This window comes from Schistocerca gregaria, chromosome 7 (genome assembly GCF_023897955.1).
Source record: "Schistocerca gregaria isolate iqSchGreg1 chromosome 7, iqSchGreg1.2, whole genome shotgun sequence".
Classification (NCBI taxonomy): Eukaryota; Metazoa; Arthropoda; class Insecta; order Orthoptera; family Acrididae; genus Schistocerca; species Schistocerca gregaria.
The window spans coordinates 191,891,495-191,906,643 of NC_064926.1; the positions used below are offsets into that span (position 1 = coordinate 191,891,495).

Consider the following 15,149-nt stretch of genomic DNA (forward strand, 5'->3'; position numbering starts at 1 on the left):
AAAACAATCAAATTTATGTATTTTTTGCCTTTTTCTTTCAAGCCTATTAAATTTCTTCCTCAATAAATGTAAGTTGAAAATTGACTGTCTACAACAAACAAACAAAAAATATTCCATAACATAACTGTTACTTACAGAACATTTGAATAATAATAATAGTTACAGATTTAATACACTGTACAAAATATGTAGATTAAAAAGTTAGAAGAGATTCAATAACCATAAGGCACTGCATCATAATTTTCTAGAACAACATCGCTGGTTATCTGATTTCGTTCTGTGTCTTTTCTTTTAATTAACGTTCTAGTAGCCTTATCATAGATTCAGCATTCAACTTTTGAATATTCTTGTAATTTAATGTGAATCCTTTTACCTTCATTTCTGTTTTCTTATCATTTTTCTCATTGTAGTTTTGTGGGACCTGTGGAAGCCCAATCTGTAATCCAATTATTTCCTAATGCATTAGTCCATTCACCTAACATACAACCTGCTTCCACAGTATTTTTACCATCATCAATATATACTATAAAATCAATATCAAAATATGCAATAGTTTCTCCAAGTTTATCTAACATATCATACAATCTTAGCCTTGCATTTGATGTAGTGAATGCAGCTGTGAAAATATTTGTAGCTGCATTGTTTTCCACATAGAAATCCTTGAAATTGTATTTCATCTGAACCATCTGCTCTGTAATAAAATTTGCATCTAAGTTATCTAATCGATCATCCAGTAATATCTCATAAAATCGTTGTAAATCTGTCACATATTGTGTTTGACTCATGTTTTGCCTTTGTCAAATTTGCCCCATAACGACTTAAGACATATCTTAGCAACAGCTCGTTTTCCAGGATTTCTCTTTATCCTATCACACTCTAAGTCAATGTCCAATTCTCTTTACGTCTTGATGTATTCTTCATCACTTTCAAAATTATGTGAACTAGTTTCTAATTTTATTTTCATAAAGTCTTTCACATAATTTGTAAACAGAATATTGCTTTTATGTTTAAAATCCCATACTTCATAGACTTCTAAATATTGCTTTTATGCTTAAAATGCCATACTTCATAGACTTCTAAAACTTTACATCCTTTTTCTACAGCATTCTTTACTTCAACTGCTACCCAAGTTCCAATAAAAGTTCTTTCTTCCTGACTGTGATTGCATTTACTTATTTGTTCTTCTGCACATATGACACACAAAGGAAAAAATAGTTTTTCATTTTTATCAATTGGGGTGCGTACAGGTAAAACAGTATGATACAATCTTCCAGGAGATAATACTTAACATTTTATTAAACCATACCAACTTTTAGAATAATATCTTGGTCTATATATTTTTCTTTCATGTTGCTCAGGATAATAATCATAATATTGCACAGTAGGATAAGGACTACATACATCACTGTATTTTAATTTTGAACCAATACCATCTGCTTTAGCTCTTAATTTTATTGCATTTGTTCATCCACCATAAAATGCATCTCTTGGATTCAGTAGTTCAATAACTTCTATTAAATGCTTTAATTTTTTAAGCATTTTATACTCTGTTGAGTTCAGCCAATCACATTCTCATATGTCCACTAAATTGTATCCAGCATTTCGTATTTCTACACTTCTTGTTAAAGTCTTTTGATGAAGGTCATCCATCGTTTCCTTATTTTTACTGTTAATTGTTTCACTTTTGAATCATTTTTACAGCCATGCCAATAACAACCATGGTATTGATAAACAGTGTTAGTTTCTTTATCAAATCCATCTATTTTTGCTCCTGCAACTCTTACTTTTCCACCATTAAGAGCATGTTAAATGTTGCTATTATTTAAACTATCCAACCAAGCTATCGATTGTTTACTGTAATTTTCCTTCTCTTCTTTATCCAATACAGCAATCGTATTTTTCGGTAAATATTTAGATCTGTAAATTGCCATACAAAAGCCAGAAATAGTTAAATAACAGAATGGATCAATGTTAGTAATTTCCAGAAATTGTTTTCTTAATTCCAGACAACCTCTTCTTAATACATTTTCATTAGAATTACACAGTACTCTTTAATTTCTTTCTTCATATTGAACACATAATTTTCTTTAACTCTGGAGCTGTGCCACTATGAAATGCTTCTTTATCTTTGGGTTTCATAGTGTCAACACAGTAATATTCAGTATCAAAAGTTTTTGGGAAACTACTGAGTAGTCCTTGGATAAAGTTACTACTATCTATAACTTTTATACCTAACTGTTTGATCTCCAATAACATCCTGTGTAGATGGTGTATAGCCCTATTGTATTTTCAACAGAGTACTTCAAAATAAATTGGAAATCGTAACCTTTTGCATAGTGGGCTATGAATGTGTGATAACTGTTCTTTTCAGATATCATCCACTTACTGAATTCACCGTCTGTCTTAAATTTATAAACAGTATCACCTTTAAAATTGTGGACAATTATAAGATTTGGAATGTGTGTTCCAGTTTCTTGAGTTGATTCATAATCAAACCACATATATCTTTCAATAAAGGTACAATTCGCTTTCTTTGGAAAGCCTTTCTTACAATATTTAAATGCAGTCAGTGTCGCCTGGCCGCCAAGAGCTGTTGCAGGACGAATTGATTCATGGATCCAGTTATATGGCTCCTTGCGTGTATAGCGATTTTATGACTATAACCAATGGGGCCTGAAGATGGCATCAATATAATGCCGAAACTGGTAGCACACAAAAGTTCATAAAATAAAATAAATTTCTACAATATTCAAGTGTAAGACCTCAGACACGGCCAACGGATTCGGCTCAAATTTTGCAGGTCGCTTGTGTACAACTTAAAACGAAGGAATCTAAGTTATTTTGGCTCAACACCCCTGAGTTTTTGAGAAAATCACCCCTAAAGGTTGTGAAGAGCAAATCGACTCAAAATTGGAGGGATCGATAGATAATTGCAAATAGAGCATTTTTCATCATCGGGTATGGGGACCGCAAACGCAAACTTTCCCAGAAATCGAGGAAAGATACTTAAACAACTGCAGCTTCCGTATCCACATGGTAAACGCTATTCGGCGACAGCGCCGATAGCGCACCGGCCAAGGTAACTGGCTGAGTCTCGAAGAACCCGGGTTAGAATGTCGAAAGATGTGACACAACAAACAATAACTAGTTACGACAGCATAAAAAGACGAGCTAATTACTACAAACTACATACAGTACTGGTCAAGTATTACTCACGAAAGGACACTGTATTCATTCACAAAACGTATTTCATTCGGCGCATTAACGATGGAAAAATCACTGCATGTATCCGCGAGGATCGCGGCAGCCTAATGACAAAAAAACATCTCTTTCTGATTGACTTCTATAAGGCTCGTGCTGGACACCTTCACTCTTCCAGGTTCACAACTATGATATGACGAAGAGCCAACCGGGACAACTTAACTCCCCGCGCGTGCATTGTGTCCCGTGCTTCGCTATAAACAAGCGTCGCGCGGTTGGCTATCTGTGATCCCTTGTGAGGAATTTGCAGCACTTACTCGGAGTTGTTTTCACGTGACAAGGCTTTAAAGTTGAATACTTTATTAACTCACGGCGTTTGCGAAATTAGTTTGCCTACCTTATTATCATCATTCCTTATTGATTTACTTAACTTATTAAACCTCGTATCGCTACTAATTGAGATATGGAAAAATACAGGCGAAAAGAATAACATCCGCTAGGTTTCTTCGAGATTCGAACCCCGGTTCTCCCATGCTGAGCCAATTACCTTGGCCATTGCGCTATCGGCGCTGCCCGCGAAAAGCGTTTTGCACGTCGGTACAGAAGCGGCAGTTGTAAAACTTTCTTACCCCAATTTCTGGAACAGTGTGCGTTTTCGGACCCCATACCCAGACTACAAGAAGAATTTAATAATTCCAATCCCAAAGAAAGCAGATGTTGACAGATATGAAAATTACCGAACTATCAGTTTAATACTAACGCGAATCCTTTACAGCCGAATGGAAAAACTGGTAGAAGCCGACCTCGGGGAAGATCAGTTTGGATTCCGTAGAAATGTAAGAATACGTGAGGCAATACTGACCCTACGACTTATCTTGAAGAAAAGATTGAGGAAAGGCAAACCTACGTTTCTAGCATTTGTAGACTTAGAGAAAGCTTTTGACTGTAATACTCTCTTTCAAATTCTTAAGGTGGCAGGGGTAAAATACAGGGAGCGAAAGGCTATTTACAATTTGTACAGAAACCAGATGGCAGTTATCAGAGTCGAGGGACATGAAAGGGAGGCAGTGGTTGGGAAGGGAGTGAGACAGGGTTACAGCCTCTCCCCGATGCTATTCAATCTGTATATTGAGCAAGCAGTAAAGGAAACAAAGGAAACTTTCGGAGTGGGTATTAAAATCCATGGAGAAGATATAAATCTTTGAGGTTCGCCGATGACATTGTAATTCTGTCAAGGACAGCAAAGGACTAGGAAGAGCAGTTGAACGGAATGGACAGTGTCTTGAAAGGAGGATATAAGATGAACATCAACAAAAGCAAAACGAGGATAATGGAATGTAGTCGAATTAAATCGGGTGATGCTGAGGGAATTGGATTAGGAAATGAGACACTTAATGTACTAAATGAGTTTTGCTATTTGGGAAGCAAAATACACTCCTGGAAATGGAAAAGAGAACACATTGACACCGGTGTGTCAGACCCACCATACTTGCTCCGAACACTGCGAGAGGGCTGTACAAGCAATGATCACACGCATGGCACAGCGGACACACCAGGAACCGCGGTGTTGGCCGTCGAATGGCGCTAGCTGCGCAGCATTTGTGCACCGCCGCCGTCAGTGTCAGCCAGTTTGCCGTGGCATACGGAGCTCCATCGCAGTCTTTAACACTGGTAGCATGCCGCGACAGCGTGGACGTGAACCGTATGTGCAGTTGACGGACTTTGAGCGAGGGCGTATAGTGGGCATGCGGGAGGCCGGGTGGACGTACCGCCGAATTGCTCAACACGTGGGGAGTGAGGTCTCCACAGTACATCGATGTTGTCGCCAGTGGTCGGCGGAAGGTGCACGTGCCCGTCGACCTGGGACCGGACCGCAGCGACGCACGTATGCACGCCATGACCGTAGGATCCTACGCAGTGCCGTAGGGGACCGCACCGCCACTTCCCAGCAAATTAGGGACACTGTTGCTCCTGGGGTATCGGCGAGGACCATTCGCAACCGTCTCCATGAAGCTGGGCTACGGTCCCGCACACCGTTAGGCCGTCTTCCGCTCACGCCCCGACATCGTGCAGCCCGCCTCCAGTGGTGTCGCGACAGGCGTGAATGGAGGGACGAATGGAGACGTGTCGTCTTCAGCGATGAGAGTCGCTTCTGCCTTGGTGCCAATGATGGTCGTATGCGTGTTTGGCGCCGTGCAGGTGAGCGCCACAATCAGGACTGCATACGACCAAGGCACACAGGGCCAACACCCGGCATCATCGTGTGGGGAGCGATCTCCTACACTGGCCGTACACCTCTGGTGATCGTCGAGGGGACACTGAATAGTGCACGGTACATCCTAACCGTCATCGAACCCATCGTTCTACCATTCCTAGACCGGCAAGGGAACTTGCTGTTCCAACAGGACAATGCACGTCCGCATGTATCCCGTGCCACCCAACGTGCTCTAGAAGGTGTAAGTCAACTACCCTGGCCAGCAAGATCTCCGGATCTGTCCCTCATTGAGCATGTTTGGGACTGGATGAAGCGTCGTCTCACGCGGTCTGCATGTCGAGCACGAACGCTGGTCCAACTGAGGCGCCAGGTGGAAATGGCATGGCAAGCCGTTCCACAGGACTACATCCAGCATCTCTAGGATCGTCTCCATGGGAGAATAGCAGCCTGCATTGCTGCGAAAGGTGGATATACACTGTACTAGTGCCGACATTGTGCATGCTCTGTTGCCTGTGTCTATGTGCCTGTGGTTCTGTCAGTGTGATCATGTGATGTATCTGACCCCAGGAATGTGTCAATAAAGTTTCCCCTTCCTGGGACAATGAATTCACGGTGTTCTTATTTCAATTTCCAGGAGTGTAATTGATGATGGTCGAAGTAGAGAGGATATAAAATGTAGAATGGCAATGGCAAGGAAAGCGTTTCTGAAGAAGAGAAACTGGTTAACATCGTGTATTGATTTAAGTGTCAGGAAGTCGTTTCTGAAAGTATTTGTATGGAGTGTAGCCATGTATGGAAGTGAAACATGGACGATAAATAGTTTAGACAAGAAGAGAATAGAAGCTTTCGAAATGTGGTGCTACAGAAGAATGCTGAAGATTAGATGGGTAGATCACATAACTAATGAGGAGGTACTGAATAGAATTGGGGAGGAGAGAAGTTTGTGGGACAACTTGACTAGAAGAAGGGATCGGTTGGTAGGACATGTTCTGAGGCATCAAGGGATCACCAATTTAGTACTGGAGGGCAGCGTGGAGGGTAAAAATCGTAGAGGGAGACCAAGAGATGAATACACTAAGCAGATTCAGAAGGATGTAGGCTGCAGTAGGTACTGGGAGATGAAGAAGCTTACACAGGATAGAATAGCATGGAGAGCTGCATCAAACCAGTCTCAGGACAGAAGACCACAACAGCAACAACCTGATGATGAAAAATCCTCTACTTACAATTATCTATCGATCCCGCCAATTTTGAGTTGATTCCTCGTCATAACCTTTAGGGGCGATTTTCTCAAAAACGAGGGGATGTTGACCCAAAATAGATTCCTTCGTTTCAGGCTGTACACAAGCGACCTGCCAAATTTGAGCCGAATCGGTTGGCCGCGTCTGAGGCCTTCGCCTTGTTAGTCCTGGCAGACAGACTGTGATGGTAGCAGCTGAGCAGCGTTGGCGCTTGTGCCGGCAGGAACCTGGGCCACAACGCGTTTCCCGTGCTGCCTACGGCCGGCCTGGAGCGGCTGCTGGTGCTGAAGGTGTTCAACAACGGCGCGCTGCGCGAGTTCCCGCCCCCGGAGCGGTTTCCGCGCGTGCAGCGGCTGATGCTGGCCTACGCCTACCACTGCTGCGCCTTCCTGCCGCTGCTGCCGCCGGACCCGCCGCCCAAGCCGCCTCTCAAGGACTCCGTCATCTTCCCGGAGGACCCCGAGTTCGACATGAGCCTCTGGAACTCCAGCCTGACCGACCTGTGGCCGCAGCTGCGTCAGTACCTTTACATCATCTCACTGTGTTTGTATCTCTGCCCTGCAGCTCGTTACAGTTTTAGCGCTTTTATACTATCTTATTCGCTGTGCAGTCTGTGCTTAGACATAAGGTAAGCTGTAGTTACGAAGAGGCTCCCTGGCTCCTAACTGGGTTACAGTTTTATCCACAGCCGTATTTTAAAAGACGCACTGCCTTCACTGCCATGATGATCTGGCGTTTGACTTGTAAGTCCGAAAGCAAAAGGAGAACGGCTCACTTTCAGTATTTCTTTTGCATCTACATTAGCTTCTCGTTGTGATGATAAACTTATCGGCAACGTAGCCCAGCGTATAGGTTAGAACATGAAGCTTTAGTTTCTAGTTGATTAAACCAACGAGTGTATAGCTATGACTGTAGATTGATCCGTAACGTAGTGAGAGATATAGGTTAGGTTGGAGGGTAAGAGTTCGGTTTCGAGTAGATAAGCCACTGCATTAGATTAGAAAATGAGACACTTAAATTAGTAAATGAGTTTTGCTATTTGCGGAGCAAAATAACTAATGATGGTCGAAGTAAAGTGGATATGAAATGCACACTGGCAATGGCAAGGAAAGCGATTCTGAAGAAGAGAAATTTGTTAACATCGAGTATATATTACAGTGTCAGGAAGTCTTTTCAGAAAGTATTTGTATGGAGTGTAGCCATGTATGCAAGTGAAACGTGGACGCTAAACAGTTTAGATAAAAAGAGAATAGAAGCATTCGAAATGTGGTGCTACAGAAGGACGTTGAAGGTTAGATCACATAACTAATAAGGAGGTACTGGATATAATTGGGGAGAAGAGAAATTTGTGGCACAACTTGACTAGAAGAAGGGATCGATTGGTATAATATATTCTGAGGCATCAAGGGATCACCAGTTTAGTACTGGAGGGAAGCTTGGAGGGTAAAAATCATAGAGGGAGACGAAGAGATGAATACACTAAACAGTTTCAGAAGGATATAGGTTGCAGTAGGTACTGGGAGATGAAGAAGCTTGCACAGGATAGAGTAGCATGCAGAGCTGCATCAAAGCAATCTCTCGACTGAAGACCACATCAATAGCAACAAGCCACTGTATGTGTCGTTCTCGTGATCTTCAGTCCAGAGACTGGTTTGAATGAATGGCTCTGAGCACGATGGGACTTAACAACTGAGGTCATCAGTCACCTAGAACTTAGAACTACTTAAACCTAACTAACCTAAGAACATCACACACACACCCATGGCCGAGGCAGGATTCGAACCTGCGACCGTAGCGGTCGCGCGGTTCCAGACTGAAGGACCTAGAACCGCTCGGCCACACCACCGGCAGCTCCCCATGCTACTCTATCCTGTGCAAGCTTCTTCATTTCCCAGTACCTACTTCAACCTACATCCTCCTGAACTTGCTTAGTGTATTTATCTCTACGATATTTACTCACCACACTGCACTCCAGTACTAAATTGGTGATCCCTTGATGCCTCTTAATATGCCCTACCAACCGATCCCTTCTTCTAGTCAAGTTTGTCCCACAAATTTCTCTACTCCCCAATTCTGTTCAATACCTCCTCATTAGTTATGTGATCTACCCATATAATCTTCAGCATTCTTCTGTAGCACCACATTTCGAAAGCTTCTATTCTCTTCTTGTCCAAATTATTTAGCATCCACGTTTCACTTCCATACAAATACTTTCAGAAACGACTTTCTGACCCTTAAATCTATACTCGATGTTAACAACTTTCTCTTCTTAAGAAACGCTTACCTTGCCATTGCCAATCTAAATTTATATCCTCTCTGCTTTGACCATCATCAGTTATTTTGCTCCCCAAATAGCAAAACGCATTTACTACATTAAGTGTCTCATTTCCTAATCCAATTCCCTGAGCATCACCCGATTTAATTCGACTACATTCCATTATCCTCGTTTTGCTTTTGTTGATGTTCATCGTATACCCTCCTTTCAAGCCACTGTCCATTCCGTTCAGCTGCCCTTCCACGTCCCTTGCTGTCTCTGACAGGATTACAATGTCATTGGCGAACCTCAAAGTTTTTATTTCTTCTCCATGGATTTTAATACCTACTCCGAATTTATCTTTTGTTTCCTTTACCACTTGCTCTATATACAGATTGAATGACATCGGGGAGAGGCTAAAACGCTATCTCACTCCCGTCCCAACCATTGCCTCCCTTTCATGCCCATAGACTCTTGTAACTGCCATCTGGTTTCTGTACCAATTGTAAATAACCTTTCGCTCCCTGTATTTTACCCCTGCGACCTTCAGAATTTTAAAGAGAGTATTCCAGTCAACTTTGTCAAAAGCTTTCTCTTAGTCTACAAATGCCGAAACATAGGTTTGTCTTTCCTTAATCTATTTTCTAAGATATGTCCGTACCACAGAGGAGAAGCCAGAGCAAACATAACGTAGATATTTCTTCACTGATCAACTATTGACGACTAATATTGTATATAAGGAGAGATCAGTAGATTTTACAACGGTACATACACTGCCCCGTCATTGTGAAACTAAAAGAAGGGAAATGCCTAGGGGGAGAATGTATGGATAAGAACAATACTTCAGTACATCTCCCAGATGAATTAAAGTAAACTCTGAAGTCGACAACACACACAGAACTGATAAGACTTGTGGAAAATTGGAAAAAATGGAGAACGATAATCGCTGCCAACAAATCTTCGGATTGACTACATAAAGACAAAGACTTTCATTTTTAGTGTCTATGCACTATTGTTCACATGGGTACCTTGATTCCTGTCTTCTGGGCGATTCATACTATCGATAAAGTTTACAGACGATGTCGCAGTTGTAATGTACCCATTTTTCGCACAACAATAAATTATATTCTTTTTTGTCACATAACACAGGTTGTATTTTTTAATTGAAAACCGACAGCACACACACTGAAGGTGTACTTCCTAACGCCATGAGCAGCTCGCTAACATAGCATCTCCTGCAGTGCCGCTCCCTGTCTTACTCCACCGCGAAGCACTTTTCCGCTCCCAGGGAAGAGCTCTTGCGCCGCACCCTTCCTTTTCGACTCTTTGACGCAGGGTCTGAAACTCCTTAGTCACGCCAACTACCCCCTATCAAACTGGTGCCGTAGAAAGGTTTCTTTCTACTTTCCCAGCACTTTCTCTGTTTGAGAGCGCAGTGTCACGCATTACAATTGCAGCAAAGAGCCAAGTACTCTACTGCGCATTTAGAACTGTGCAAATGCATACCTTATCGTTTTAACGCAACTTCAACATATGCAGAATGCTCTAGATCGTTATTATCTTGCAAATACTTATGTGTGGGCGTAACGTGACTATAACTTGTCACAATACTTTACACAACATGTGTTTGTTTGTTTGTTTTTTTTTTTTTTTTTTTTTTCTCGCTGTCCGACGAATTCAAGATTTAAAATTCCTTTCTGGAAATATGCAACGATTAAGCTGCATACCTGCATCATCTCGCCACAAAGTATGTTTTGAGTTTCGTTCCAAGTATTTTAACGTTTACACAGCCAAAAACGGCGACGCGTTACATTGTAACTAATGTATAGAGATCAGGAGATGCCTGGTGGCGTGTTTTGACTGAAAGGTCTATGCATCACCTTTAAGCGTAGCGAGTAGGAAGCACCTATCTGCTGTAAGGTTAAAGCTGAAAATTGGGATGGTTACGTGTCCTGTGATAGGACACTTGCACTACACTTGACCAAATGAGGAAACTTTCGGAAAAAGGGAAACCCAAGCAGCGAACATGAAGTCTTCGAGCGTAAGCAAATACACAAGAAGTACATAGGTGATGAAGCGAGAATTCACAAAAAAAGTTTAATTCCTACGAGAAGTAAGTAGTGCCACTGCTGATTGCGGACCCGTAAGACGTGAAAATGCAAAGTCCTACATCACTGTTCGGAATTACCGACACAGATTCGGCACATCTACGGCTGAAGCTAAAAGAACTTAGTTCAAAAAACATGCGGTTTCCCCTTAGTTGAGGCAGGCAAATAACGCCGCGTGACGGATTTCGAAGAGCATTACTTTCAAGTGGCTCTGAGCACTATGGGACTTAACATCTGAGGTCATCAGTTCCCTAGAACTTAGAACTACTTCAACGTAACTAAGCTAAGGACATCACACACATCCATGCCCGAGGCACGATTCGAACCTGCGACCGTAGCGGTCACGCGGTCCAGACTGAAGCGCCTAGAAGCGCTCGGCCACACCGGCCGGCTGAGCATTACTGAATTATCCGAAGTGTGCTCGTCTTCTTTCGTGTATCGCCCCGAGAAATGGTACCTAGCCATTTTTGGTAATTACTTATCTCCTGTACGGCGTTTGCAGAAGGCGGCACTATTGTTACTTCTCCTTTTTCCGAAATGGGTAATCCCTGCTTGAATGCCTCTCCTCAGCGTTCCCGAGCCTAGCAGACCACGCGCTTGCAGCAGGCTCGATACAACTCGGTCACTGGAAACGAACGGATACCGATATTTAAGATTACAGCTGTCTTCAGTTTCTCCAGACTGGTAATTCCAAGTTCGGTGAGAGGCACAGACAGAACGTTTGCGTTTCTGCTGCCTGTTCAACCGTATCTGTTAACACTTCTCCTTTTGCTTATAGGTCTCTGCCACATTAACACTGACAGTTATTGTCGTTGATCACGACAAACGACCGAAACTGTTTATCATCTATATTATAACGCAATTGTTACTGAATACACCGAGCAACCAAATTAAAGGATCAATTTCTCGAAACCCCGTAATTATTTCCCATTACGACATAAAACTTTGAAATTTAGTCTGCAAGTCCGTACAGCATTCGTCTGAAGTGATGCGAAAGTGTGACGCCCTGCGACGTTACCATCGGGCTCAGCGACGCTTCAGACATTAAGATGTCAACAGATGCGGAAAAAAGACCAAAGCTCAGAAATTTATTAAAGCTGCATGGTGGCTTAAGGACATTGCATTCTCACCAAATTTCACCACAATTCTGACCAACGACACGGTGGACGTGTCGTACGATAGAAAGGGTGTCGCTAGCCCTCCACCCCTTATTTCGATGCCTCCGCTGTCGAATTTAGAAATGTTACAGCCAGCTTTGAAATCATGCGGTTTCCTCACGTGAGACCGAGGAAAACATAGACACACCCCTGCTCAGAATCGACTCAAACAGGCCCAGATAGTGGCATAAAGGGCTTCAATGAAACCAACCTTATGTTTAGGTATTGATTCCCGCACATTGTGCAATCAATAACGGCAGTTTGGAGTGCGATGAGCTTCAGGACGACATTCTCGACAATCATTAACACTGCTGACACCCCATGGAGGCTTCAATCCTTCTCTAAAGACATCGTGGGCCAGCAACCCCACTGAACGTGATTTGACCCCTTTGGAGTCCAGTGCGACAGCAGTTTTTGTTGTGGTGTACTTTTTAGAACCGTTCAAAACCATTCGATGAAATCTGAAAGCGGTCTGAAGTGGAAAATGGGGCTTATACTGTTTCAGCCCTCCTGTGTTGCATCCTCCTGTGACGTGTTTATGAAGGGGTGTGACACAGATACATGCATGAATAAAACAGCAAATGGTTCCTCTAAGACGTCCCAGTAGTACATCTCCCTCAATGCTACCTGCCCACATTTGTTGAGCACTTTAAAAATATATCTGCACAGGGAAAATCCATGACGAGAGTCCTAGGCGCCGGCAGGTAGGCAACCACTGACACCTCTCGTTCCAATATGCCTGCTAGCAGGCAACCAGGACTCGATCATGGGTTTTCTCTGTGCAAGTACATTTTTTAAGATGCTCAACAAACTTGGGCAAGTGGCACTGAGGGAACTGTCACACTGGAAAGTCTTGGAAAAACCGTTTTCCGTTTAATTCATGCATGTGTCAATGTCCACCCCTTCATGATTCCGTCACAGGAGGATGCAAAACAAGAGCACTGAAATAGCATAAGCCCCATTTTCCACTTCGGATCGCTTTCAAATTTCGTTGAAGCGTTTTTAATGGTCCCTTGTGGTTCTACACTGTACATCAGAGCAAAAACCGCACTTGCACTTCACTCCAAAGTGGCCTAATCACGTTCAGTGGGATTGCTGACCCACCATGTTCTTAAAGAATGGATGGTTTCATTGACACCTTTTATCCACTACTGGCCATTAAAACTGCTACACCAAGAAGAAATGCAGATGATAAACGGGTATTCATTGGACAAATATATTATACTAGAACTGACATGTGACTACATTTCCACGCAGTTTGGGTGCATAGATCCTGAGAAATCAGTACCCAGAACAACCACCCTTGGCTGTAATAACGGCCTTGATACGCCTAGGCATTGAGTCAAACTGAGCTTGGATGGCGTGTACAGGTACAGCTGCCCATGCAGCTTCAACGCGATACCACAGTTCATCGAGAGTAGTGACTGGCTTATTGTGACAAGCCAGTTGCTCGGCCACCATGGACCAGACGTTTTCAGTTGGTGAGAGATCTGGAGAATGTGCTTGCCAGGGCAGCAGTCGAACATTTTCTGTATCCACAAAGGCCTGTAAAGGAGCTGCAGCATGCGTTCGTGCATTATCCTGCTGAAATGTAGGGTTTCGCAGGGATCGAATGAAGGGTAGAGCCACGGGTCGTAACACATCTGAAATGTAACGTCCATTGTTCAGCGTGTCATCAATGCGAACAAGAGGTGACTGAGACGTGTAACTAATGGCACCCCATACCATCACTCCGGGTGATACGCCAGTATTGCGATGACGAATACACGCTTCGAATGTGCGTTCACTGTCATGTCGCCAAACACGGATGCAACCATCATTATGCTGTAAACAGAACCTGAATTCATCCGAAAAACGACGTTATGCCATTCGTGCACCCAGGTTCGTAGTCGAGTACACCATCGCAGACGCTCCTGTCTATGATGCAGCGTCAAGGGTAACCGCAGCCATGGCCTCCGAGCTGATAGTCCACGCTGCTGCAAACGTCGTCGAACTGTTCGTGCAGATGGTTGTTGTCTTGCAAACGTCCCCATCTGTTGACTCAGGGATCGAGACGTGGCTGCACTCCGTCACAGCCATGCGGATAAGATGCCTGTCATCTCGACTGCTAGTGACACGAGGCCGTTGGGATCCTGCACGGCCTTCCGTATTACCCTCCTGAAGCCACCGATTCCATATTCTGCTAACAGTCATTGGATCTCGACCAACGCGAGCAGCAATCTCGCAATACGATAAACCGCAATCGCCATAGGCTACAATCCGACCTTTATCCAAGTCGGAAACTTGATGGTACGGATTTCTCCTCCTTACACGAGGCATCGCAACAACGTTTCACCAGGCAACGCCTGTCAACTGCTGTTTGTGGGTGAGAAATCTGTTGGAAGCTTTCCTCATGTCAGCACGTTGTAGGTGTCGACACCGGCGCCAACCTTGTGTGCCTGCTCCGAATAGCTAATAATTTGCATATCACAGTATCTTCTTCCTGTCGGTTTAATTTCGCTCCTCTAGCACGTCATCTTCGTGGTGTAGCATTTTTAATGGCCAGTAGTGTACAACCGCTTGATGCCTTTGTGTCGATCCTGAGTGGCGGAGTGTCTGAAACATTTTCCTCAGACGCACATACGACCACGTGATTTCAATGCAGGGCGTCTTGGTTCTAACCCCCATCACGGAGGCATCACAAGAATTGTGGTAAGATGGGATGTGCCGACCTTCTCGTCGTGTGACATATCAACCGCAGTGCTGGGCAGCATTTTCGTGAAATTTGGTGACAGTGTGACATCATTAATCCACCTTACAGCTCACATGAATTTCCTAGCCCTGGCCCTTTTTCAGCATGCGCCGACATCCTGCAGTCTGAACCGTCGCGGCCGGCCGCGGTGGTCGTGCGGTTCTGGGCGCTCCAGTCCGAAGGCGCGCTGCTGCTACGGTCGCAGGTTCGAATCCTGCCTCGGGCATGGGTGTGTGTAATGT

General features: G+C 43.6%; 1 protein-coding gene across 1 annotated transcript in view; it reads left to right on the forward strand.

Annotated features, from left to right (window-relative positions):
* The window catches only part of LOC126282058 (lutropin-choriogonadotropic hormone receptor-like), an 800,001-nt gene that overhangs the window by 648,892 nt on the left and 135,960 nt on the right, over window positions 1–15,149 (forward strand). The window contains exon 12 of the mRNA XM_049981496.1: window positions 6,881–7,173. Coding sequence (XP_049837453.1) covers window positions 6,881–7,173 — 293 coding nt within the window. The remainder of the gene's footprint in view (window positions 1–6,880; window positions 7,174–15,149) is intronic.